General features: G+C 39.9%; 1 protein-coding gene and 1 long non-coding RNA gene across 6 annotated transcripts in view; one reads left to right on the top strand and one right to left on the bottom strand.

Annotated features, from left to right (window-relative positions):
- LOC123590773 overlaps positions 1-20,105 on the bottom strand; it is an 83,803-nt gene extending 63,698 nt beyond the window's left edge. For both annotated transcript variants that reach the window (XR_006708968.1, XR_006708969.1), the window contains exons 1-3: positions 19,998-20,105; positions 7,853-7,952; positions 7,582-7,751 (exon numbers count right to left, since the gene is read on the bottom strand). This is a non-coding gene — a long non-coding RNA (uncharacterized LOC123590773). The remainder of the gene's footprint in view (positions 1-7,581; positions 7,752-7,852; positions 7,953-19,997) is intronic.
- Positions 8,988-23,444, top strand: part of IGF1 (insulin like growth factor 1) — a 77,956-nt gene continuing 63,499 nt past the window's right edge. The window contains exons 1-2 of one of the 4 annotated variants that reach the window (XM_045464250.1): positions 8,988-9,364; positions 14,002-14,158. In XM_045464250.1, the coding sequence (XP_045320206.1) occupies positions 9,302-9,364; positions 14,002-14,158 (220 nt within the window). In that variant the 5' untranslated portion in view covers positions 8,988-9,301. Of the gene's footprint in view, positions 9,365-11,200; positions 11,321-14,001; positions 14,159-23,444 lie in introns of those variants that run through there. The other 3 variants (XM_045464248.1, XM_045464247.1, XM_045464251.1) reach the window with 3 other exon arrangements.

The raw sequence follows: 23,444 nt of genomic DNA, 5'->3' as shown, positions 1-23,444 counted from the left end.
TATTTCCCAACCTTAAGAAGTACAGACACCAAAAATTGAGTTTGCCCTAATGTCTAAGAGTCTAAGAAGTTGAGCATAAATTACCATCAAATAGGAAATGTTAAGATCTTAATGTCTCATTGGAACAAGTTCATATAAATCAGAGTAGAATTCAGTAGATAGACGTTTGGCGGTGTGAGTTGCTTTACTGCAGCTGCCCACATGTACATCCCAGAAAATCTACACTCTGTTCTTACTGTAATCAGGAGAGTATAAGCCTCCTGTCTGAGGCAAGCTCTGCCTGAGCTTTTGGCTTGGGCTTTTGTACCTTTTGCTTCTTGAGAGTAATTGTCTATTTATTTGGTTACTTGTTTTGTTTTATTAGACACAACATACTGTAGTGAAAATTCTGTGGGGACTTGTTTTCTTCTCTATGCTTTTGAGGCAGCAGCTCAGGCTGGAAGTAAGCATAATCTTTCTTTGTTAGTTTCTCTTAATATGCTCCAAACCTGGCTGTAACCAGACTCCACCCTAAGAGCTCATCTCTGAGCTCTTCAGGCTGGCTATTTTAGAAATTACTATTACAATTATTCTAAATTCATGTTTAGAATTAATTATCCCTTTACTGAGCAGCAAGGAAAGTAGAATATTGTACAATGGGGAATGGAGGGATTATACAACAAAATACTGAAAGGATCATCCATCTACTAAAGATGTATAAACCATGTCATGTTATATAGTAGACTAGCCTGAATTTGAGTCCTGGCTCTGTAATTTACCAACCATGGGACATTAGGCAAATCATTATGTTCTCCTAGCTCAATTTTCTCTTCATTAATCCAACAAATACTTTTGAGAATCTGATTATGTTCTAAGAAGTGTGCCAGGCACTTTGACATGAAAATGGTAATAGAGTATTTCATTGGGATATGTGAGAATTAAGTGATACAATTAAAGTAATATGAAATAAAGAACTGAATATAATATATACTTAATAATACCAGTAGTTATTGTCATTGTTAATTAACAAATATATACTGAGAGCCTATTAAAAAGCAAGCACTATGCTGGGACTAGGGATATGCTAGTGGACAACAACAGGTTATGAAGAAGCCATGATGAGCATTATCAGGAGAGGAGGCTACTGGGAAAGGGGGTGTTTTGAATGGGAGGAGAGAGACTGAGATGTGACCAAGGGACTCTGAGGCAATGTGAAACACATGAACATGGCATTTGAGGAGGATGATTCTAGAAACCAGAATTGGCTAGAATGACATGAGGGAAGACTTGTTAGGAGCCCATGCAATAATCCAGGCATTCATTAATCCAATCTAAAACAATGCTGGGCAAATTGAGAGGAAGAGGCTGAGCTTTTCAGACATTATAAAGGAAGGTGGAAGAATGAGGGTGAGGTTTGATGAGTGAGTGTGTATCCACATCACATAAGTAAGCCAAGACCAAGATAGTAATCACAGAAGTCCAAAAGATTTGCAGAGGTAAACAGAGTTACTAGATACACATCTTCTCAAACACAAATGCATATATGCTCCCATTCAGTCAATACTAAGGACAGATGACATTTTCAATAAAATTTTTGAGACTTTTATTGACTATAAAAGTAATACCTGCTGAATATAAAATAACAATAATAATAATAATTGGAGAATGCAGGAAAGTATTAAGAAGAAAGTTAAAATACCACTTGTCTTCCTGAATCTGAAAAGAGCATCAGCCCCAAAAAGCCAGGCATGGAGTCAGTCTCTGGAGGCAGAAGCATGTGGGAAATTTCTCTCCCATTTTGCAAAAAGGCAAGACATCATCCTACCCAAACACCACCATAGGCCTGAAACTTCTCTCCAGTGATCGAAACAGCTAGTTTTAAAATAAGAGAATGAACACACTTATTATCTAGAGAAACTAAGCACTGATGTTTGAGTGTTATTGTGTGCATACGTTACAGTTGTGTGAGTGTGTGTGTATGTGTGTTATGTATATTTGTTCCCATTAGTGGTAGGGAAAAAAAACTGTTATTGTTTTTTGTCACCGGTGAGAAGTATCTTCATAAAATATAATGACATGGACAAGGCAAGTCCCCTGTGACTTCCTTTTATCAATAATCAGGGAACAGTGAGTGCAGGAGCCAAAGGTTTAAGAAAAATTAGAGAAATCAGAAAAATCAGAAAAATTAGAAGAAAACTTAGAATTGGGAAATATAATCCATTAACTTGAGTTTTCTTTTCTGCCGGGAAAAGACAATTATTATTGTTCAATTTTAGTGAGGGAGGACTAGTGAATGTACCTTTGGAGAACCAGTGGTGTGATATTAATATATATGTCAGCTTGGCTAAGCCACAGTAGCCATATATTTGGTAACATTCTAGATGTTTTGTGAAGTTAATTTTTTATTTTTGAACTTTTATTATTTTTAAGTTTATTTATGTATTTTGAGAGAGACAGAGAATGTGCAGGAAGGGCAGAGAGAGAAGAAGAGAGAATCCCAAGCAGGCTCCACACTGTCAGTGCAGAGCCAAATGCAGGGCTCGAACCCACCAGCCGTGAGATCATGACCTGAGCCGAAACTGAGAGTTGGACACTCAACTGACTGAGTCACCCAGGCGCCCCTGTGAAGGTAATTTTTAGATGATATTAATATTTAAATCAGTATACTTTGAGTAAAAGCAGATTACCCTCCATAAAGTGGGTAGGCCTCATCCAATTAGGTGAAGGCCTCCACGGAAGAAGAGGGAATTCTACCAGCAGACCACCTTTGGATTCAAACTGCAACTCTTCCCTGAGTCTCCAACCTGCTGACCTATCCTGCAGATTTTGGACTTGCTAAGCCTTCACATTCATATGTACCAATTCCTTAAAATACATTGAGAGAGAGAGAGAGAGAGAGAGAGAGAGAGAGAGATATCCTATTGGTTCTGTTTCTCTGGAGAACTCTGATCAATACAACTGGGTTTAAATATTTATGTTGAGTTCCGGAAGAAGCTGAGGCCTTTAGCAGGTGTTGTGAAAAATAGCAAAGTGTGTTATAGGCATATCTGAATCCCTGCCTGTAAGGTGTCCATAGCCTCCTTTTACCCCATGCTCTCAAAGAGAACAACAAAACGTCCCTGATTGACCCACATAAAGAGTGGGATGCTCTCATGAACCGGTTTTTATAGCAAATCCAGGTCTCACCAGAAATAAGACCTTTCTGACTTACTGTGCAAAATCTTTATCAAATATAATTATTTCATTTTTCCATTAAAACCTACTTACCAAAGTATACACACAATTTAATCTTTCCAAATGGAAGCTCTGGCAAGACCATTGGGTGACCAATAGATACCTCAGTCTTTCTCACCTAGCACTGCTCAAATTGACCTAAGTTATAATGTAACCCAGGTTTGTTCTTGCATATTTAACCTTGAGGCACAATGCTATTCCCAGAGGTAATCACAGATTCAGCTACGTACAAATCTTTGTATCATGAGAGAATTAAGACTATTTTCCAGTCTGGTAGCCAAGCAAGGACTACTGATGGTGAAAGAAGACAAAAGGGTTTCCACAGTGCAGAAGTCTGAGAGCATAGCTACAGCCTCATCCCCCCACATCCCCCCAACAATGGGAACCTCTTCATTCCTATATAACTTTGTCCAAGCTGTTCCTTCTGCCCAGAATAGCCTTTACTATTTTTTTTTTCATCTTGGAAGTGAACTCATGCCTCAATACCTAACTCAAATGCTATTCACTCCTTTTTCAACATCTCTAAGCTCTATGAAAGACTGGAATAAAAATGAATGTGAGTTTAAAGGGTATTTAAATTATTAAGAAACGTAATCAATACATGTATATGGTAGCATTTTTTTTTTCAACATTTATTTATTTTTGGGACAGAGAGAGACAGAGCATGAACGGGGGAGGGGCAGAGAGAGAGGGAGACACAGCATCGGAAACAGGCTCCAGGCTCTGAGCCATCAGCCCAGAGCCTGACGCGGGGCTCGAACTCACGGACCGCGAGATCATGACCTGGCTGAAGTCGGACGCTTAACCGACTGCGCCACCCAGGCGCCCCTATGGTAGCATTTTTTACATGCAGGGTCTTTGTTCCATACTTTTTCATTGTGGCTATGAACTTTTTTTCCCCAACACATGGCAGAGTCTACCGCAGTGATTTTCAAACATCAGATATTCAAATATCAATTACACATTTGTTTTTTGGTCATAACTGTTGGCCACCTATATTATCTACTTACTTAATTTTTTTTCTTAAATTGATTTTTTAAAAGTTAGATGCTAAGTTAGATTCTGACAGAATCTGAGATTTAAAATATCTATTTCAAAAACAGCATCAATTGCCCTAAAAAGAAGTTATCCTTAAAAATAAACTCCATGAAAACAAAATAATACTTTTAAATTCTGGATAAAACCGCTGCACGCAAAGCCTTTGGGCTTAAGGTCCGTTTTTGTTTGTTTGTTTGTTTGTTTGTTTGTTGTAATCAGACAGGAAGATTAGGAAATGTTACAGAGGCAGTGAAGGCAGGCTGGTACCAAACTGAGATTTTCTCCCTGGTAAACTTAGGATAGAAAGAATTGACAATAAAACTACACCCACACTTGTGTGACTCTTTAATGCCCTGTCTTTGACCATCAGTGTAAAAGCCCTTATTTTGAACGGTGATGAGCATAGAGCAGACAGGAAGAGTGGATTTGAGATTCACTTACAAGCACCTAAATTTGTTTCATTAAACAAGTAAGTCACTCTTCTATCCATCGATGCCCCCCCCCTTCATTTTTCTTATTCACCCGCAAGAGAATTTATTATAGTTTTCACGTGAAATAGTTTACCTTTATCATCACTTATTTTCCGGACTTTCATTAAATCAACAAAATGTTTTGAACCCATACCAGGAGCTCAGCATTGGGACTGCAGTCACGGGAAAGACATGTGTGCCCTCGCTAAGTTTATCATCTTTCTCTCCCCTTAGCTCTCTTCCCCTTTTTAAAACTACAGCGAATCAAAGACCCAGCTTATTTATTTCAAAAAGATGAAAAGATTAAAGATTAGTGCAGCTTAAAGTCTATTTGAATCCGGAGCTTTTCAAAACGCCCCACTCCTCCCAAACTCCACACATTAACCACGAAGATTGCCCTGGCACTTTCCCTGCAGGCCACTAGGCGGCGCGCACATTTTTCGATTCCAAAAGAAAGTGCGTATGTGGGTACTTCCGCTGAAGTTTGGAATTGGTGTCTCCTTTCCCCACTTTCTATTTAACTTGGGGCAATTGTGGAGCCCTCGGGTTCTCTCACTGCACCAAGACATCCCCGCCCCATGCAGTGACTCCTTGTCTGCCATTACGAAGAATTCTTTTGCTCCCCAAACCACAACAGTTTTGCTTCTGACTGTTTTCAGCATTTGCCCTTTTGACATTTTAGAAGAAATGGGATCCAAGTTTGATGTTGAAAAGAAAGCACTGATTTATTTAGTGAGAAGATCTCTTCTCGCTATTACCGTTTTCCCTAGCTGTGGGGAAAATGCTCCTCTAAGGATTTAAAGCAGTTCATTTGAGCTAAAGATCGTCCTAAAGAATAACAGAGCTCCTTCTGAGCAGATCTTTCGGAGCTGACATTGGTGCCCTCGTTCAGCAGCATGTTGTATTTTTGAGGTCCAGCCTTCTTCTCTGAGTTTTACATTCTGAACTGACAAACGTTTGATTTCAAACATTGCAGAATACGCTTCCAGACTAACCGTCCCAATAAATAATGGTCTAAGACATACATCCAAGAGTTCCCTACGTTCTTTGCCTGGTAGGTGGCCCTAGAACCTTACACCTCACTGTTTCTCTGATCCCAAAGTCCCCTTCCCTCTAAATATCCATCCTGAGCATCTCTTGGGAGTCAGCAAAGCCATTAATGAAATAAATTGTAAATGTGCCCTATTGTACATGGATACAAAATTGCCTTTTGGGTGAGTTCCTCTGCAGTTGACCCGGGGAACGCTGGGAACATGTTTTGAGAAAAAAGAGTGAAGACTGGGCCTTGCCCACTGCGTTGTGTGAATTTCCATCAGCCTGCTCTTTAAGGAGATGAACAACTTTTTTGTTTGTTTGTTTAAAGAGAGGTGTCAGAAGTCTTCTGAGGCTGCAGCTTTATGCAAATACGCTACTCAAGAAGCTGGCTCTAGGGGAGAGTTATTTATATCCCATAGGCATTACACATGCAAAAGGTGAAACTGTGAATCTCTGAATTTCCAGGAGTGGATGTTCTCATGATGAGCACATCCTTGCAGTTAGCTATTTTGGTGGCACACAGTTCCCATACCTAACTGTCAGATTGTTCCAGACAGGAGACTACATAATCATTCAGTAATTTTAGAATGACCCCGTATGTTTCTCTCCCCATAAAAGTTCATGATCTGAACTTTTCCTAGGATCAGATTTACTACCACCTTGGACTGTCTGGTAATAGATACATTTCATTTCTTTCTTTCCTAAACAGGTACAGCCCTCAGTTATTAAAAGGTAATCATGTGGCACATTTATTGCCCTTTCACTTCCATATTGACTCGTGGAATTAGCAAAGAAATTCCATTTCTCTAGGAATTATTGCCCCGCTCCATTGCTGGCTCACCCTACCCAGAAATACAGACCATTCTCCACATCGAAGTATACAATAATCACTTCAGGAAATTGCTTTCCCTATTGGAAACTGAGAGCTCACATCGGAATGTTTCCACAGCACAGCTGATGATAATTACGACTCACTGAAATTTCAGTTTTCTTTGATTGTGACATAAAAACTGGGACATAAATTAAAACCCAATTATCCTTTAAGGGTAATTGGGGTTATAAAACCAAGAGACTGTGAGTCAGTGTGTCGATATCGCAGGAGCACAGCGTCTGACGGAACAATATGTGTCCTGTGTCCCAAACAGCCTTTCACACGAAATGGTTGGGGATAAGGTGATCTGTGCACAATGCATATGCCGAGAGAGTACACCAGACTGGGTTACGGCCTTGGAGAAATGCAGTGAGCCTCTAGGACATCTTGGAAAGATTAAAATGTGCTAACACTGCAGTTGGAACGTCCTGGCCTTCACCTGTGAAGGTGTCCAGTGGTGGAGCAAGGCACTCAGCACCGAGACTCCAGCCAAGACCTGACTGCACGCTTGGAAAATGCAGTTCTTTCTACCTGGGAAATAGGTACAGCTGTTTGGCTCAATACAATCTATATCATCAATGTCCACGAAAGGGCGGGCTTTGTTTTTCACAAAGGGCATGATCCACAAAGGCTGCAGAAAGGATTTTTGGTAAATCATGTCATAAATTAAGTACACAGAGGGGAGCTCATTAAAGGAAGATCTGAGTTATTCTTTAGGACAGGAATTGCCCACACACCTGCAGCTGCCTACCAGGCCACCTCCCGCTGATGTGTATTGGTATACACTCTTCAGGTCACATCAAATCCACTGAAACTTCCCAACGTTGCACCCCAAACCCTCTCGTGACACATCCCTCATTCTGGATTTCCAAAGAGTTTCACTTCCCCATCTTTCTAGAGAATTTTTTACTCCCTCTCGGTGTGTACTGTTTGTATTTTTACAAGAGCACATACCCGCCACATGACAGTGACATTTTCCTCTCTGGCTCTGCCACTCAGCTGAAAGCCCCGTGGGGGCCTTGACTGCAATTCATGCAGCTGGGCACACAGTAGACACTCACTAAATGATGCTGAATATAATGCACCATCCAAACAGCATGACTCCAGATTTCCAGTTTTTCTTTCTGGAAGGCAAACATTGCCACGAGTGATTAACTACACAGAAGACTTGACCAAACCCAACCCCCTTGCAAAACCAACCAGGTTTTCCTTTGAGGACACTCACCTCTGCAAACAAATTTCTGGCCACAGGACACCATAAAGGTCCAGACTAGGGTTTGGAGCAGACCTCTGTTTTAGTTGTTGCGTCAGACCCATCGAGGCCCCTGAGAATCACGAGAGAGAAACGCAAGGTCCAGGTTATTTCCACCAACCCCGGGGAACCATGCCTGGATAGACATCTAGGGAAAGTGTTATGTCTGATCTGGGCTTTTGCAACCTTATTTCATAATCTACTTTCTTATCTACTATCTCACAAAACCAAAAAGCAATTGGTACAAACTGTATTGACAAAAGATCAGAACTTGATTCTCAATGGCAAAGGCAAGTATACATTATAAATAGCAAAACAGCTGGCTTGGACCATGTTGCCGGCCACTCATCCAGTTGAGGGATTTAAATGACATCATAACCCTTGAGAGGGTATTGCTAGCCAGCTGGTGTTATTTAGAATACACAAACATTGGAGAAAGAAAACACACACACACACACACACACACACACACACACAGGTTCAAGTTATGCAGAAAAACATGAACAATGGAAAAATAGTTTGCCCCTCAGGTGCCCTTCCCCTGGGGGGTTGATAGGAAGCCTAGCGGAGAAAGGAAGAAAAAGATTTTATTTTTTCAATTGGCTTTACAGCTCAGCAAAGTCTTTGCCCTGTTGTGGGCAAAAAGCATGAGACAGTGTCCTAAAGGGAGCCAATTGCAATGCTGCCTGCCCCTTTTCTAGGTTCTAGGAAATGAGATCATTCCCCTTGCTTGGCAACTAGGACAAGGGGTCACCCCAGTGCTATCTTCCAACCTAGTTTACCCTGGTCATTTCAGGGTTAAAATTATAGGGTTTGCTCGAGCTGGTTTTTTTCTTCATTTCTGTCTTTTAATTTTGCATTTGCTCTAGAATATAAAAACGTTTGCCCATCCTCCATCGTATGTTCCTTTAATACTGGTAAGGTGTATTAGCAGATGTGTCTCCCTGCCCAGCAGAAAGTTAATCAGAGAACAGATCCTTATTTTCTATGGCAGCATCAGTATTTTAATGTCTGCTAACCCTGTCACTAACACACATTCTTTTAAGGGAAAAAAATGCTTCTGTGCTCTAGTTTTAAAATGCAAAGGTATGATGTTATTTGTCACCATGCCCAAAAAAGTCCTTACTCGATAACTTTGCCAGAAGAGGGAGAGAGAGAGAAGGCAAATGTTCCCCCAGCTGTTTCCTGTCTACAGTGTCTGTGTTTTGTAGATAAATGTGAGGATTTTCTCTAAATCCCTCTTCTGTTTGCTAAATCTCACTGTCACTGCTAAATTCAGAGCAGATAGAGCCTGCGCAATGGAATAAAGTCCTCAAAATTGAAATGTGACATTGCTCTCAACATCTCCCATCTCTCTGGATTTCTTTTTGCCTCATTATTCCTGCTAAGCAATTCATTTCCAGACTTTGCACTTCAGAAGCAATGGGAAAAATCAGCAGTCTTCCAACCCAATTATTTAAGTGCTGCTTTTGTGATTTCTTGAAGGTAAATATTTCTTACTCTTTAAAGTCATTGGGGAATTTTCTTTAAATTGTGTACTGTTTGCTTCTGCCTAGAAATGTTATTCACTTTAGAATTTTCATTGTTTCGGAACTGGGAGTTATTTATAAATTGCTGAATATGCATTTCTGTGGGATCTGAAAAAATAGCTCCGGGAGATGGATGCCTTTGCACAGATATCTGTATGAGTAGAAACTATTGCAAGGTACTTGTGCTAAATCCTCCACTTCTGCAGGGCTTCAGTGGTGTCCTTATAGAAGATTCCTTTAAATCCTGTCTATGGTTAAAGACTGTAGAGCATGGATGTGAACTTTTGGATTTTTTTTGCAGGTGCAGATGTTTTATTTTTAAGACCATGTTCGTGTGTCTATGTGTGTGTATGTGTGTGTGTATGTATGTGTGTGTGTGTGTGTGTGTGTGTGTGTGTAACTTGTCAGGACTGGACTTTTTATTACAAGGCACATACGAAGAGTTATCTGTTAGATGATATTAAGGCTTTTAAATATGATCTTTGGAGCTAAGGTCCCAGAACTCTCTGCACTTATGCCCAGAGAGTCAAAGTTAGAGTGAAGTTTAATTTGCTCTTCCGAAAAAGAACTCCTTGACAATTCTTGCTGACCTCGCATATTCGTATAATTTAAACAAATGCATACTGTATATACGGAGAGGGAAAACTTTCTAGCAACTGCATGTCTAAGTTTTCTCTTTTGAAGAGGACTATCATGGGCGAAGTTTGGACTTAGGGTTTCGTGTTGTAACACTCTGATTTTATACTCGGTGTTGTAAAGTCTCTTTAGGTAAATTTGGCTGCTGTTGTTAATGCCAACTTCTCGTTTCCCATCACTGGCCCTAGTTCAAGTTTCCATTCTCAGCAAAATTATATCCTTCAAGACTTGTGTTTTTCCAATTTGCAAGCACTTTTAAGCCGCTGTCACTGGCTTCTCGATGCAATTGCCTAAGAGCTCAATTCATAAAACGTCCCTGCACTTAGTACAGCATTCATTCGCTGCTTTCAAATACTCCACCACTAGGACTTTTCTTAGTCAAGTAAGTGGCTTAGGAGTTAGGGATACGGCTTTGTCAGGCACCTGATTCTGCTACCCTCAAGATACAAAGCCACATGATGGGTACTTTGCTTTTAAAAGAAATGAAGTCTCTCTATATGTATATGCATGTATGTGTGTGTGTGCGTGTATATATATATATATATATATATATATATATATGTGTGTGTGTGTGTGTGTGTGTGTGTGTATATCCATATATATATGTGTGTGTATATATGTGTGTGGATAGATAGATAGATAGATAGATCACGTGATCTTACAGCTAGGGTTTTTGTCTCCCTACTTAGATATTCATAAAAGAGGTTGTTGAGTGTTATTCTGCATTAATTACAAGTTTAGAAAACTGTCTCCAGATGAACTTTTCAGAAGTAAAGCTAGCAATAAGTTATTGCTTTCCCCCCATTCCTGGAGCAGTAAGTGGTTTGAGGAAGCCGTGTGATCCTTCAAACGTAATTCAGTAAGTAAAGGTGTCCTGCCTAGAGGCAGCATTCACAACTTGATTGTACTGAGTCTCAAGATATTTGCAAGTGTTTGAGTCAGAGGGAAGAGGGTAAGGCAGAAGACTGGAGCTTGGGTCACTGTTCAGGGTGGCTACAATAGGCACACAATAGAAATTGGTGCCTTGATTGGGAGGAAAAGATTGACTCAAATCCCAGCTGTGCAATTTGTTCATTGTTTGAATGGACAAAAGGCAGTTTACCCAGGCTAATAGCATACCTGCCTGGGTGTCCAAATGTAACTAGATGCTTTCACAAGCCCCACCCACAAAGCAGCACATGTTTTTAAGTCCTGTTTTCTATTCACATCAGCCTCATAATACCCACCCTGACCTGCTGTAAAAGATCTGGAACAAACAAAAATGGTTACACCTACAGTGAGTATTTTCTTATGACTATTGCCCTGAAATTTTGCTGGGCATTTTCGTTGTAGCCCAGACATCTGGAATCAATTGATATTCCATTTATTTAAGATAAAAAGAAAGGTCTTTTAAATTTTGAAAATGTGAATGATTTTTGAGAAACAGTGTTCTGATGTTTTTCCCCCTTTTTTTTCTCTCCTTCTCTTTCTTGTTCTTCTTTCCTTTCTCTCTGTATCTTTCCTTTCTGTTTCTTTTGTGTTTGGCAAAATAAAAGACCAAGAAAAGGATGAACATATGGGGCCACTTGTTTCAAACTTTTAACTCCTAAGCGAGTTTGTTATTGTTTTCTTTTAGGGGAACATGATGTGATAAAATTCTCTGGTTCTCTGTGGGTGTACTGGACTGTTCTCTGAACTAAAGGAAAATGCAGTAGAGGTTCTATCCTGTCCTAGAGATAAAAGTGCTGATATTTATCTAACAATGTAACTCAGCAAAAAAGAAAAGGAAAAAGAAAAATCTAAAATCAATCTCAAATTCTTAAATGTTAGTGATCTATAGGTATTGTTGGGCTTATATGTGTGATACCAGAAATAACTATGGAAAATACAGTTTTGACATCTCCCGAAGTTCTCAATTCACTAAAGCTACCTCTTTCCCTGGATTTCACGAAAACTAAAGAACTTCAAGGCATCTACAGTTGCAGGTGCTTGGCCCTCGGCATTACTATAAACTCAACAAAGAAGGGAGAGATGGAGAAGTGAGACAGGTAGACTAGCATACATCTAAAACTGGCCCATTGCCAGAGTGTGGGGTATGTTCTGTAAGATCAGTTTGGAGTTTGCTCTTTTGAAAAAGGCAGTGAAGTCTAGTTGGGTTGGAATTGTTGAGATTTCCACTGGAAGTATTGAAGGGGAAAGCCCCTACCAATTATTTCATAACTAAGACCAATGCAGATTGGCTGATGACCTGTGCCCAGCAGTCCTGGTGGCTTTGGCTATGTGGTGGCAGAGGGCTTCCAGGCAGAGATCCTCCTGAGAAAATGGAAGAGATATTCGGTTGGGTGTTTACCTTCTCTTCTATTTTACGGTCATTATTTATGATGATCTGCAAACAGAGGGCACTTTTCATCTTAAACTGTTTTACAAGCATTAACTAAATATTTACGTTGTGTTAACAAGAGTCAGGGGTTTAAGGTTTTTTCCCAATTTCTGAGCTGAAGGTCTGGCCACAAAAATGGAAATCTTAATTAGAATGATGGAGTAAAGTCTGCCACTGATGTAGAGAGCCATTAAGTTGAGAGTTCATGGAGGGCAAGGAGGACAAATGATGGAGTCTGTTCCTCCAAGAGGGATGGGGTTGAATGGACCGGCCTCTACTGTGAGGTTCAGAAAAGCCTCTTTTTATAATGATCACTTCCAGCGTAACTCCATGACCCTTTTGACAGGGTCCCTCGCTTACATCCTGTCAGTGACTCATCCAAGGCCACTGAAAGTAAATGCATCTGAAAGAGGTGAAGCTACTTGCCTTGGGAGTCTTCCTGGAAGAAACCACATCTTTGTGCCACAAGTAGCAATGTGGGAAAGTTAGTGATCACTACTACTCTGAGAGTGGATGGAGCCTTGAGCCACAGAAATCTTGCTTTAGGCAAGGCTGCCATTTGGCTTCTATTATTGGCTAAATAAGTCAACCAGGGGTCCCTTGGTATATTTTGCTGTAAAATGGATACAGTGACACATAAGTCCCTCTGAGACATGAAGTCAGAATTCCTGTGACAAAAAAAAAAAAAAAAAAATAGAAGTCTTTTGCAGGTTTTGAGCTTAATGCCCTGTTCTTGGAAGGCAATATCTACACATACGTTGATTTGATAGTGCGCTTGACACAGAGGGCATTAGAATACAGAAGGTGAAGGGTCTACTTAGCATGAGCCAATTTCATTCCTAAATTCTCATATTTCTCCAGTTTCTGTTCATATTTTCACTTCCACTTGTGGTTGTGTTAACTACTGATATTCCCTAGGTAAAAAGTTTCTCTCTTTGTGCTTCTCTCTGTCTCTGTTTCTCTCTTTCTCTCTCTCATTAAGTGAAAAATTAAAAAAAAACCCACCCTATAATGACATACAGTATTTTCACAAGTCCTTTTTTATCCACAGTAAATTCTTTTTAATAAGTAGCTGGGGAATGCTGTTCTAGTTAACTTAATATTCTGGTCCATAACGAATGCATATGTCATCTTTGAATGGCCAATCTTTAGAGAATTTAAATTAATAAAACGTATTTGGCCCCAAATCTGGACTGAGCATAGTTTAACCTTTGAAAATTCAGAAGGTTTACCAGGATCTCTGAGTGGTGTGGGATTCTACTGCAATAATAGCATTTTTCATTTACATAGTAAATGTTTCTAGATGTTTTATCTCATTGAATTGTAATAGGAATCTGTAAAGAAGGGGTTCGGAAAAAGTCCACGGTGGCAAGGGGATTAAACACAGGTTGTTTGATGCCAAGACATGATCCGTCCACACCACCCTATGGTCTGCCATGCACTCTGATGCACTTTTGTGCAGGGTAGTTCTGACTAATGGCAGTAACAGAATGTGTGTGTGAGGGGAGGGGCAGGGGGGCAATGTACCTTTGCCTCACCCACACTGCCCTTGCAAGGACCGGGGAGGAAACATGACCATTCTTCTGTGTTTTTGGCAGGTAAAGATGCACATCATGTCCCCCTCTCATCTCTTCTATCTGGGCCTGTGCTTGCTCACCTTCACCAGCTCCGCCACAGCTGGACCAGAGACGCTCTGTGGGGCTGAGTTGGTGGACGCTCTTCAGTTCGTGTGTGGAGACAGGGGTTTTTATTTCAGTAAGTAGCCCTCCCTCTCACTGCTCTGTGGATTTACAACCGCAGGGAGTGTGTGAATAACTGAATGACTGCCCGTGGCTGGCAGCCGTCCTCAGCCTCTGAGATTCTTCACCTTAAAGTAAGCCTAGTGTTTCAACGGGGCTGTGGCAGGTTTTGCAGATTTAGGATGGAATTTTCCTCCTTAGCAGTTTGTCTTTTAACTACTTCCTGCTGAGAGCTTTCCCAAATCTATTGTGCTCTACCCTCACTATTCCTTTCCTTTCAGTGAAAGGATGGGACAAGATGGAGCCTAGAGGATTGCGATTTTTTTCTCTCGAGATCTGTGGGTGCACATATAAACATATGGAAACAAGTGCTAGGTAATTTGGAGTAAAATAGTAAGGGGGACTTGGAGAAAGAATTAAGGGGGCACATCCCAGATGTCTCCACGCAATATGAAATCACCAGGAACAGAAGGTGAACTTCACTCAAAGGCACATTTGCAAATACACAGACAGTCTCTAAATGCAAACTCAAATGCCATATTAATTTGTCCTCTATGCAAATTGACCTTGATTTTTTTGGTTATTGCCTTCCTTTGACTTAGCTTTTCTCTGGGACTCTCCATCTGGAAAAGGGTTTCTGACAAGTGTGGGGTTACTTATCCCATAAGTAGATCTCAGGTGATTAAAATGTTGACAGTCAATAAAAAATAGACAGCCAACTCAATGTTTCCAAATAATAAACACAAATATAACTCAATGTTGCCTGGGGGAACTGATCACTTAAAGAATCTACCTCAGAGGTACCTATCAAATTGTACATTATAGGACAGTGAAAGATTTAAAGCCAATTGCTCATTCTATATAATTGTTTGGAATTTTAGAGAGTTCCAGGAAACTGATGTTCAGGTCCTCAGTGAGCATGAATCATTCTTAGAGGTTCATTATCACTCGAGTGTAGACAGCTTACCTCAGTTGCCCACTAAACTTTGAATAGCTCCTCTGATGACTCACAGAGTTCAAGTCTCTCTCATCTTCTTCCTGGGGAAGGTGGTGTGTGCTTGTGTGTGTGTGTGTGTGTGTGTGTGTGTATGTATGAGAGAGAGAGAGAGAGAGAGAGACTAGGGGAAGGGTCCTGAATATTAGCAGTCTGTGATGAGTCAGGGAGATGGGAAAGGAGAGGCTGATGGAGGACTGGTGGGTACTCATCACAGATTTGGCAACAAATAGTCTTTAAACAACTACTAACAGAGAATGAGAAGTGCTTTCTATACTTGAATGAGTAAATTCCCCCTCTCTGTTTCCAGCTAATGCTTCAATAGAGTGAATTCAGGTATTTTTCTCCCAACAAAGCAATTCTACCTGGTTCTCTGTTGTAGTGCAGATGAATGAGTTCATTGGGTGGGTACTTTTAAAATAGCAGACCTGTTTTACCTTTGAAATATCCAGTGAAAGGCAAATGTGTTACATCAACATCACCCAATGGTGGGTTGTCATTACTCTTTATTTTGCTGCTACTGATCCACATATAAAAAATGAATAAGTAATTCCACTTATTATGCTCAAGAGATTTTCCCCCTTGATAATCCATTTGCAAAATTTCCTTTGATCCAAGGATCAAGGTGATTGCCAAGCCCACAATTGTCTTCTGTTATGTGCCAAGCTGAATTGTCTTGTTTGACATGATGTGCTCCAGGATTTCCATGCACAGTGCATGGAAACTGGATCATTCTGTGCCTGTGATGTTTGAGTTAGATGATGAAAAATGGGAACAGAAATAATGATTTGGTCCCACATAATCATATAATACCGATACATGTGCACACAGACAGTTAAGAGTATGAGACAACTAAGATGGAAACCAATTTCAAGCCACTGAAAAGGTTCTTTTATTGTTACTACAATGATCAAATTTTAGCAGATGTTTTTAAACTCCATTTTAATAACTTGAAAGGGAAAGTTTATATATAGGCACTCTTAATGTTTGAAGTATAACTTTGGATAGAAAGTGGTTTCATAAATTGTGATTATTGTCAGCATTGCCATTGAGACTCTATGTTTCATAAATTCTGCCTAATAGAATTCTATGACTTATATAATTTTTTTGTCTGACGCAGAACCTCATGAACAAAAGTATTCTTGTTAACTTTCTAGTCAACTGGACAATCTCTTTTGCCAAAGAGAAGTTAGCTTTAATTCAAAACATTGATGGAGCATGTGCTATATGTGAGATACTGTACTAGGCATGAATAAGATGCCTAGAAATGAATGAGAGATTGACTTTGCTTTCAAGAAACTCATAGTCTGATCAGGATGTTTCAAAACTGCATGTAACTATTATCAAATGTCATATGAGAAACACAATCATAGAAGAATAGATTATAGTCCTTTATGCTTTTCCTGAAGATTTTGTCCCATTTGAAATCACCTAGCCATGATCTACCCTCTCAATGGGCTTCTTGATGCCAAAGACTATATTTATTTACCATTGAATCCTAGTAGCTAGCCCTATGCCTGGCTGATATAGTAAAGGCTCGTATTTGATTGAACTGACAAGCTTGAATTTAATTTAATTGAATCCAATTGAATGGAATGGAATTACTTATTTGGGATCTCAGTCTTCAGAACCTTAAAGAATTAGGTTTGTCAAGTACTTTGGACAATTTATACCTCCTATATATCTAGCTATTGGATAAAACTATTTTTCTTTTATTCAACTGAATACAGTGTATACTAACAATGTCTTAGAGACTGCATTTTGGTCATCCCCAAGCTACACTGATGGTCTGGTTTGTGTCTAAGCCAATTATTCTAACAGGCATTAACTGTTGTCAACAAATTTTATTGAGTTTCCTTTTTGTCCGCTGAGATTTAGTGTGTGTAGAAGTCAGCTTTAAGCATTTACAGTCTTTGAGATACTTTTTAGAGGAAATCAGTCTTCCCCACCTCTCCCCTGTCAATTGACTCTTATCATTGTTTTTATCCTTATTTTCAAAGTTTTACTGTGGCTGTGCTTTTTATTTTAAGCTGTGTCAAATCCATTTTGAAAGTATAGTTTTGTTGTTCTTGTTATTTTTTAATAGTGGAAGGCAGTTTCTGCTCTTAGTTTAAAATTCAAACATCTAAAAGAAAATTGCCTCCATATTTATCTTTTTGCTTGGCCCGAATGTTTAACAAGGGGAATTTTCTCAACCTATTAGAAAAGAACAGTTCTGAATATAAAAAAAGTTTTTAATGTTGACTTTGTATTGACTGACCCAGTGTGTGAATGAGCTCATCTTTGTCTACAAGCACAAGTTCCACTACAGCACAGTGGAAGCATCCTTCTAGATTATCTGTTTGGTGAATATTTTCCCAGCATAAGTGGAACAGTTCCTCTATAATTAATGCAGCTTCCCCAGACATTTTATGAAATGAAAGTTCCAATGAACAGCTAATTACTAATTCTTCCCTATGTATCATAGTAAGAGAAGGTATCAGCCAGTCTTGTGCTCTCACCGTCCTATGAGGAAAATGGTAGCATAATGAAGTGGCACATTGGGAAAGAGCTAGCTATTATCTTGCCAGATTGATGGAGCCCTCATAGAGGAGGGCTTGTTATAACCTCATTTTGCATGAAACATAGCAAGAGGAAAAGAGCTTCAACTGAAATAGAAGTTAAGCTTGCCATAGATATAATTTTTTGACAGTCATGGTGATTAACCATTTTAACGTGTACTTTAGGGGCTCGTGGAATTTCTCTCTTTGGAGATACTTAAAAAATTGACAGACAACCAACCATCTTGGATGGTTTCAATTAAGAGCAACCAAAAGAAAGCAAGTTTCGGGGGTCCTTTTTAGTTTTAAGAGTCTATAAACAGTCCCTTAAATAAACTGTATATGCTTTACCTCGGCGGTCTGGGAAAAAGGAGAAGTAAATCAATTAGAAAAAAAAGTTGGATACCCTTTCAGCTATTCCAGATTTATGGCTTTTGTAAAACATACTTCCAATGCATAGTTATTAAGAACGGGTCTGAATAAACTAAAGGCATTCTTCATGTATTAAAACATACTGCTTTAAGTGAAACTTTGCAATGAATTTCATTGTTATTGATTGCAACAACCTTCCTAGATCTAGGTATTATTATTAACTCAGGCTTCTTTCATTTGAAATATAGTGCTCAGAAAACTGCTCCCAGACCTGTCATTCATTAGCTGTATGACTTTGGCAGGCATTTAAACTTCCTGGGTCAAAATGTCCTTGTCTATAAAACAAGGGGATTTTGTTAAAGCAAATGACTTCTTCTAACTTTAATAGACTCATAGTCCAGATTGTAATTATCAAGGATTGGGTGCTATTCAAGAAAGAAGAACCTTGGAATTAAGTAGTGGCCAAAGAACATTTAGTGTCCTTTATCTTCTCTACAGAGTTTCTGTTTGCCCCTAAAGATAGGCGATTCCACCTACTTAATGAAAGAGTAGCCAGCTTCTTTGTTTTGTTTTTTGTTTTGTTTTGTTTTGTTTTGTTTTGTTTTGTTTTGTTTTAAGGTGAGCTTCAACCCCTCAGGGATGGAATAAAAGCTCAGACATGACCAAATACATGAGGGTCATCTGGCCAAAGGAGCACACACCTCATGAAAGCAGATAGCCATCTTTCTTTGCAAGGAAGGACTAGCTCACAGGTCTCATCTTTACATATTCTTACTCTCTTGAATGTGAGAACAAGTGAGTAGGTCAATTTTAAGTTGCACTTGATTACATTTGAGGGGACAAGAAGAATCTATAGGCTTCTAAACCTTGACCAGCCACCTTTTGCCAGCCTATTGATACTGTCTTTCCAACTAAAGCAGGAAGTGTATAGTTTGGGGCATTCAAAGATACATACTGTTAGCATTGCTTTGAGTGGGGCTGGGTTTGGGCCACACCATTTGTATTCCTTGTTTTGGTACCCCTTGGACTGCCAGTCATGCATTTGTATGACAGCTGGTCAAAGTTAAGGGTACAGTCACTGGCTGTGGAAAAGCTTTTCAAAGAGAAAAGCTTTGAAATTAATTGGCACATGTGGGGTTTGACCTATGGCCCTGGCCTCATTAGCACCACTAAGCTAATAAGTCACAGGTATTCTTAAAGAAAAGCAAAGAGTTTTTACATTGACCTGAAGTGCTTGCTACTACTCTAAATATGCCCAAGAGGACCAGTCTATGCAACCAAAGGACCACTTAAAAAGTGATAGTATCTATGCAAAATAAGAAACTAATTTGCATTTTTCTGACATTTTTAATGTTCTTTGGGTTTATCTTCCTGATGGAGAATTATGGGAAGCAGAAAAGTGAAGGGTTCGAGACTAAGATCCTGGTCTCTATTGACAAAAATTTAGAGTTTGAATTCTAATTTACTTGGTGTGTGGCCCTGAGCAAGCTACTTAACATCTGTTCCTCAATTTCCTCATCTGTAAAATGGGGGCCTACCTCATAGAAGTGGTGTTAGGATTAAATGAGTTAATGTATTAGAATATATTGACTTAGAATACTGCCTGGCACATAGTAAGCACATCCATATGTTAGCAATTATATTTATTTATTCTTTTCTGGGATCTGTTGCAGAGTCTATTGCAAAGGTTGAGGAATCTGCACAGCCCAATAAGTTATACACTCATTTTCTCTCCTTAGGGACAACTGATAACACCTGTTATTAGTAATAATTGGTATATAGCAGTATCAGTAACAAGAAGAATGTCTTGTGTTTGAATAGTACATTTACTTTTTCAAAATCCAGTTGCATGAGTTTTCTCACTTTGTTTGGTTTTACCCCTGGAATGCAAGAATTATGGCTTCACTGAATAAATGAGAAACATAAGACACTGAGACTTTGTTACTTACCTCACTGGCTGGATCCAGAACCAAAGCTAAGGTCTCTTGTCTCCAAGAAGCATATTCATTTGGCCATTTACATTGTTTAGAGGCCCAACGTGTGATAGCATAGGGAGATGCTTCCAAAAATCCCAGTCCTCTTCTGAGAGATAAGGAGCAGAAACCCCTGGGTAACCGAATTGATTCTGAAAACTTCTTTGGAAGGAGGCATGAGGGAGATATTCATGTGATAACCCTACAGTTTCTCTTGTAGGAAAAATTAGGAAATACTAGTAGAATTTCCTCAGGGTACACAACAAAATCTTTGATTGGAGGCTACTGCTGTTCAAGAGCCTTCAGAGACTGGACCCCATTCAGACAGAACACTGCAGCTCACCTGTGAGCACCAGGATATGTAGTATGATCTGGGGGGGGGGGGGGAACATCTCCTCTGGCTAACTTCAAGTTCTCTTCATTCTCTTCCAGCAAACTTCAGGTGCCTCATTTCTTGCAGCTGTTAGTTCTGTTGCTTTTTCTCAGACTGGTTGAAGAAGGGCTGTTTATTTGGACCAGAAATCTTTCTCTGGGGATTATGAGAGAGATGTGGTAAAGGAGAGGTGGTCACAAGGTTCCATAATCCAGATAGTGTGCCAGGCAGGAAGAGGCTTCTCCAATTTGGCCATGGAAGGAGTTATGAGAGCAGGCTTGGGTTTGGATGAAAGGCTTCCACCTGTGCAGGTATCACTCAACCAGCTTTTTGAAGACCATTGGTTTTGGATGTCTTGTATCTTAAGTGGCTGGTAGATTAGGCATTTTAGATCCAGAAGAGAGTTTTGGCATTCTTCAAATTCCCTGGGCCTCCATATACCTTGTCCAGACATCATGTTCCATGCCAGCATTCCTCAGGGCCTCTGTTAAGAGATGACTATCCCTCTAGCAACCTTCCTTCCCATTTCACAGCCTGCAACAAAGAATCCGACACACTGAAAACAGGCACAAGATCTCTCTCAAGTACATTTTTCATTGTTCTCAATAATGGACTACAAAGCCTTTGCTCTTTTATGCAGCCAGACGTCTTTGACAACCATGGTGGCAAAAAATCGTTTTTGCACTGAGCTGCTGCTCTGGCAAAGTTCCATCCTACACCTCTCTGAAACATCAGCAAGCTCTTACATCACAAAGAATTACTTTTGGTTGCCTGGAAAGTTCAAATCCTCAGGCCTTATTAGCTGTTAGACTAAGAAGATGACAACACAGCATTTTGTTTGTCTTTATCTACATGTGAGATCATGTTTAAAACAGCAAAGAGCTGTTATTTGACGTGCAATTCCTGAACCGTAGTAAGTTGTATGCCTATTTAATGCATTGTTTAGTCTCACATTGGCTAAAGCCACTTAAAGAAGCACTTGGCAAGCTCTAGCTTTTCATTCTTGGCATAGCTGCCCCTCTTACTTTTTCACTGAACCTTAAATACCAAGAAAAACCCTTCACTTACTTTATATCTGGCATATTGCTTTATGCAGTTGGCCAGAACTTTTGCATGTGGCCCTCTGCATTTGTCCTAAGGTAATTAATGGCTTTGCAACATTTGATCAGCAGCAGTACGGATACAAAGAGAAATTGTGCAACCAGTAGAGACCACACAGTCTTTTAAATTAAAACCTTTTGCATTTAATGCTCAGGCATACTACAGGATAATGGTTTCCATGCCAAAAAAAAAAGGGGGGGCATGGGGACGCCCCTGGGAAGACATGCAAAAAACTGATTATTGATTAAGCATACATCTCTCTAATATCTCCCTCTTAAAACTACCTGATTGTTCAAAGGAAGTAAAATTAAAGACTGCTACAAGCTTGGAAAGCCTTGAAAAATAGTCAAACATCAAGAATGAAATTCAGAGAGGGGCGCCTGGGTGGCTTAGTCAGTTGAGTGTCCGACTTCGGCTCAGGTCATGATCTTGTAGTTCATGAGTTCCAGCCCCACATCAGTCTCTGTGCTGACAGCTCAGAGCCTGGAGCCTGCCTTGGATTTTCTCTCTCTCTCTCTCTCTCTCTCTCTCTCTCTCTCTCTCTCAAAAATGAATAAATATTTAAAAAAGAGATTTAAACTCAGGGAGAAGTGATGTGTCCAAGGTCACACTGCTAATTAGTGACAGAAATAGAAAAAGATACTGTTGATTCTGTTTTCTGATTCTAATGCAGTGTTTGGCCTTTAGAAGCAATGAACCATGCCTATATCAAAATTACCTGGTAAATTAAAATGGCCAGGAGGGGCCTCCAATCAAGATCACCCAAATGAACGTAGATCTTGGTGGCTCTCATTCCAACAAACTCACCTGAAAGTTAACACTTTTGTTCCCTTGCTGTAGAAATTCTCACAAACTAAAATAATTCCCTGCCTGTTTCTTATACATTACACAAAACCTGCAGATGCTTTGGGCATTCCACTCCACTTAAGGTCATAATTTAGACTATTATTGTATATTATATTATTCTGACTCTTTGGTCACTCTCTCCAATGTCAACTTGGGTAGAACTGCTTTGGAATGACTTAGCAAAGCTGTGCTCCTGGAAAATCTGAAACAGTCTGACGAGTTGTTGGATCAGCTTTTTTTTTCTGGAGATTTCTCTGACGGCCCTAGGCCAAAAGAAATTTACACCTGATTTTTTTGCAGACTTCCAAGCAAATACTCTATGAATCTCTTCAGACTTTCTTCTTTCATCTGTGGTCTTTATGAGGTACTAAAAAGGCTGTTGAAGGGGTCTTTTTAAACTTTGAAATTTTGTTAGTCATAGACTCAATTCTGTGAATATTGCTGGGAAGATGGTACTACCTCTGTGCCATTTACCCTGGTGAAATGGTCTTTCATCAGAAGCAAGTGATTAAGAAAGTCCACACTGAGCCAAACCACAAGCAGCCAACTCCTGATAATCTATGAAACTGGGGAAAGGAGCACCAAGAGTTAGAATTCTGGATTAAACTGATTTGAGGACACTAGATTTTGGCCTCCTTTCTCGCTGCCCCCTGCCCCAGCTCCTTTGTGAGACCAAGTGGCCTGTTTTTAAATCCTACTTCATTCTCATACTCCCCACTTGCCTCCGTGAGCAGTGCCACTGGCAAGAGAATTTCTCAACCTAAGCACTATTGACATTTTGAGCCAGATATTTTTTTTGTTGGGGGAAGGAGGGCTGTTCTGTGCATTGTGAATGTTTAGCACCACACATGGCTTCTACCTTCTGGATGCCAGTGTCCTTCCTCCCAGTCGTGACAATCAAAATATCTCCAGACATTGCCAGATGTCAACGGCGGCGGGCCGGGGGGTGAGGGGTAGTGTGGAATGACCCCTAGTTGAGCACTACTGGACTAGAGGTCTCCAGAAGAGAAGCAGTTAGAGATATGAGAAAGCCATTAGTGAAACTAACACAGAAAGTAATTGTCAGTCACTGGTTAATAGAAGTCTATGTTCCATTACCCAGA

The sequence above is a fragment of the Leopardus geoffroyi genome, chromosome B4, assembly GCF_018350155.1.
Source record: "Leopardus geoffroyi isolate Oge1 chromosome B4, O.geoffroyi_Oge1_pat1.0, whole genome shotgun sequence".
Taxonomy (NCBI): Eukaryota; Metazoa; Chordata; class Mammalia; order Carnivora; family Felidae; genus Leopardus; species Leopardus geoffroyi.
Note: the sequence above shows the minus strand (reverse complement) of the source record. Positions and strands in the feature narration are given on the sequence as shown.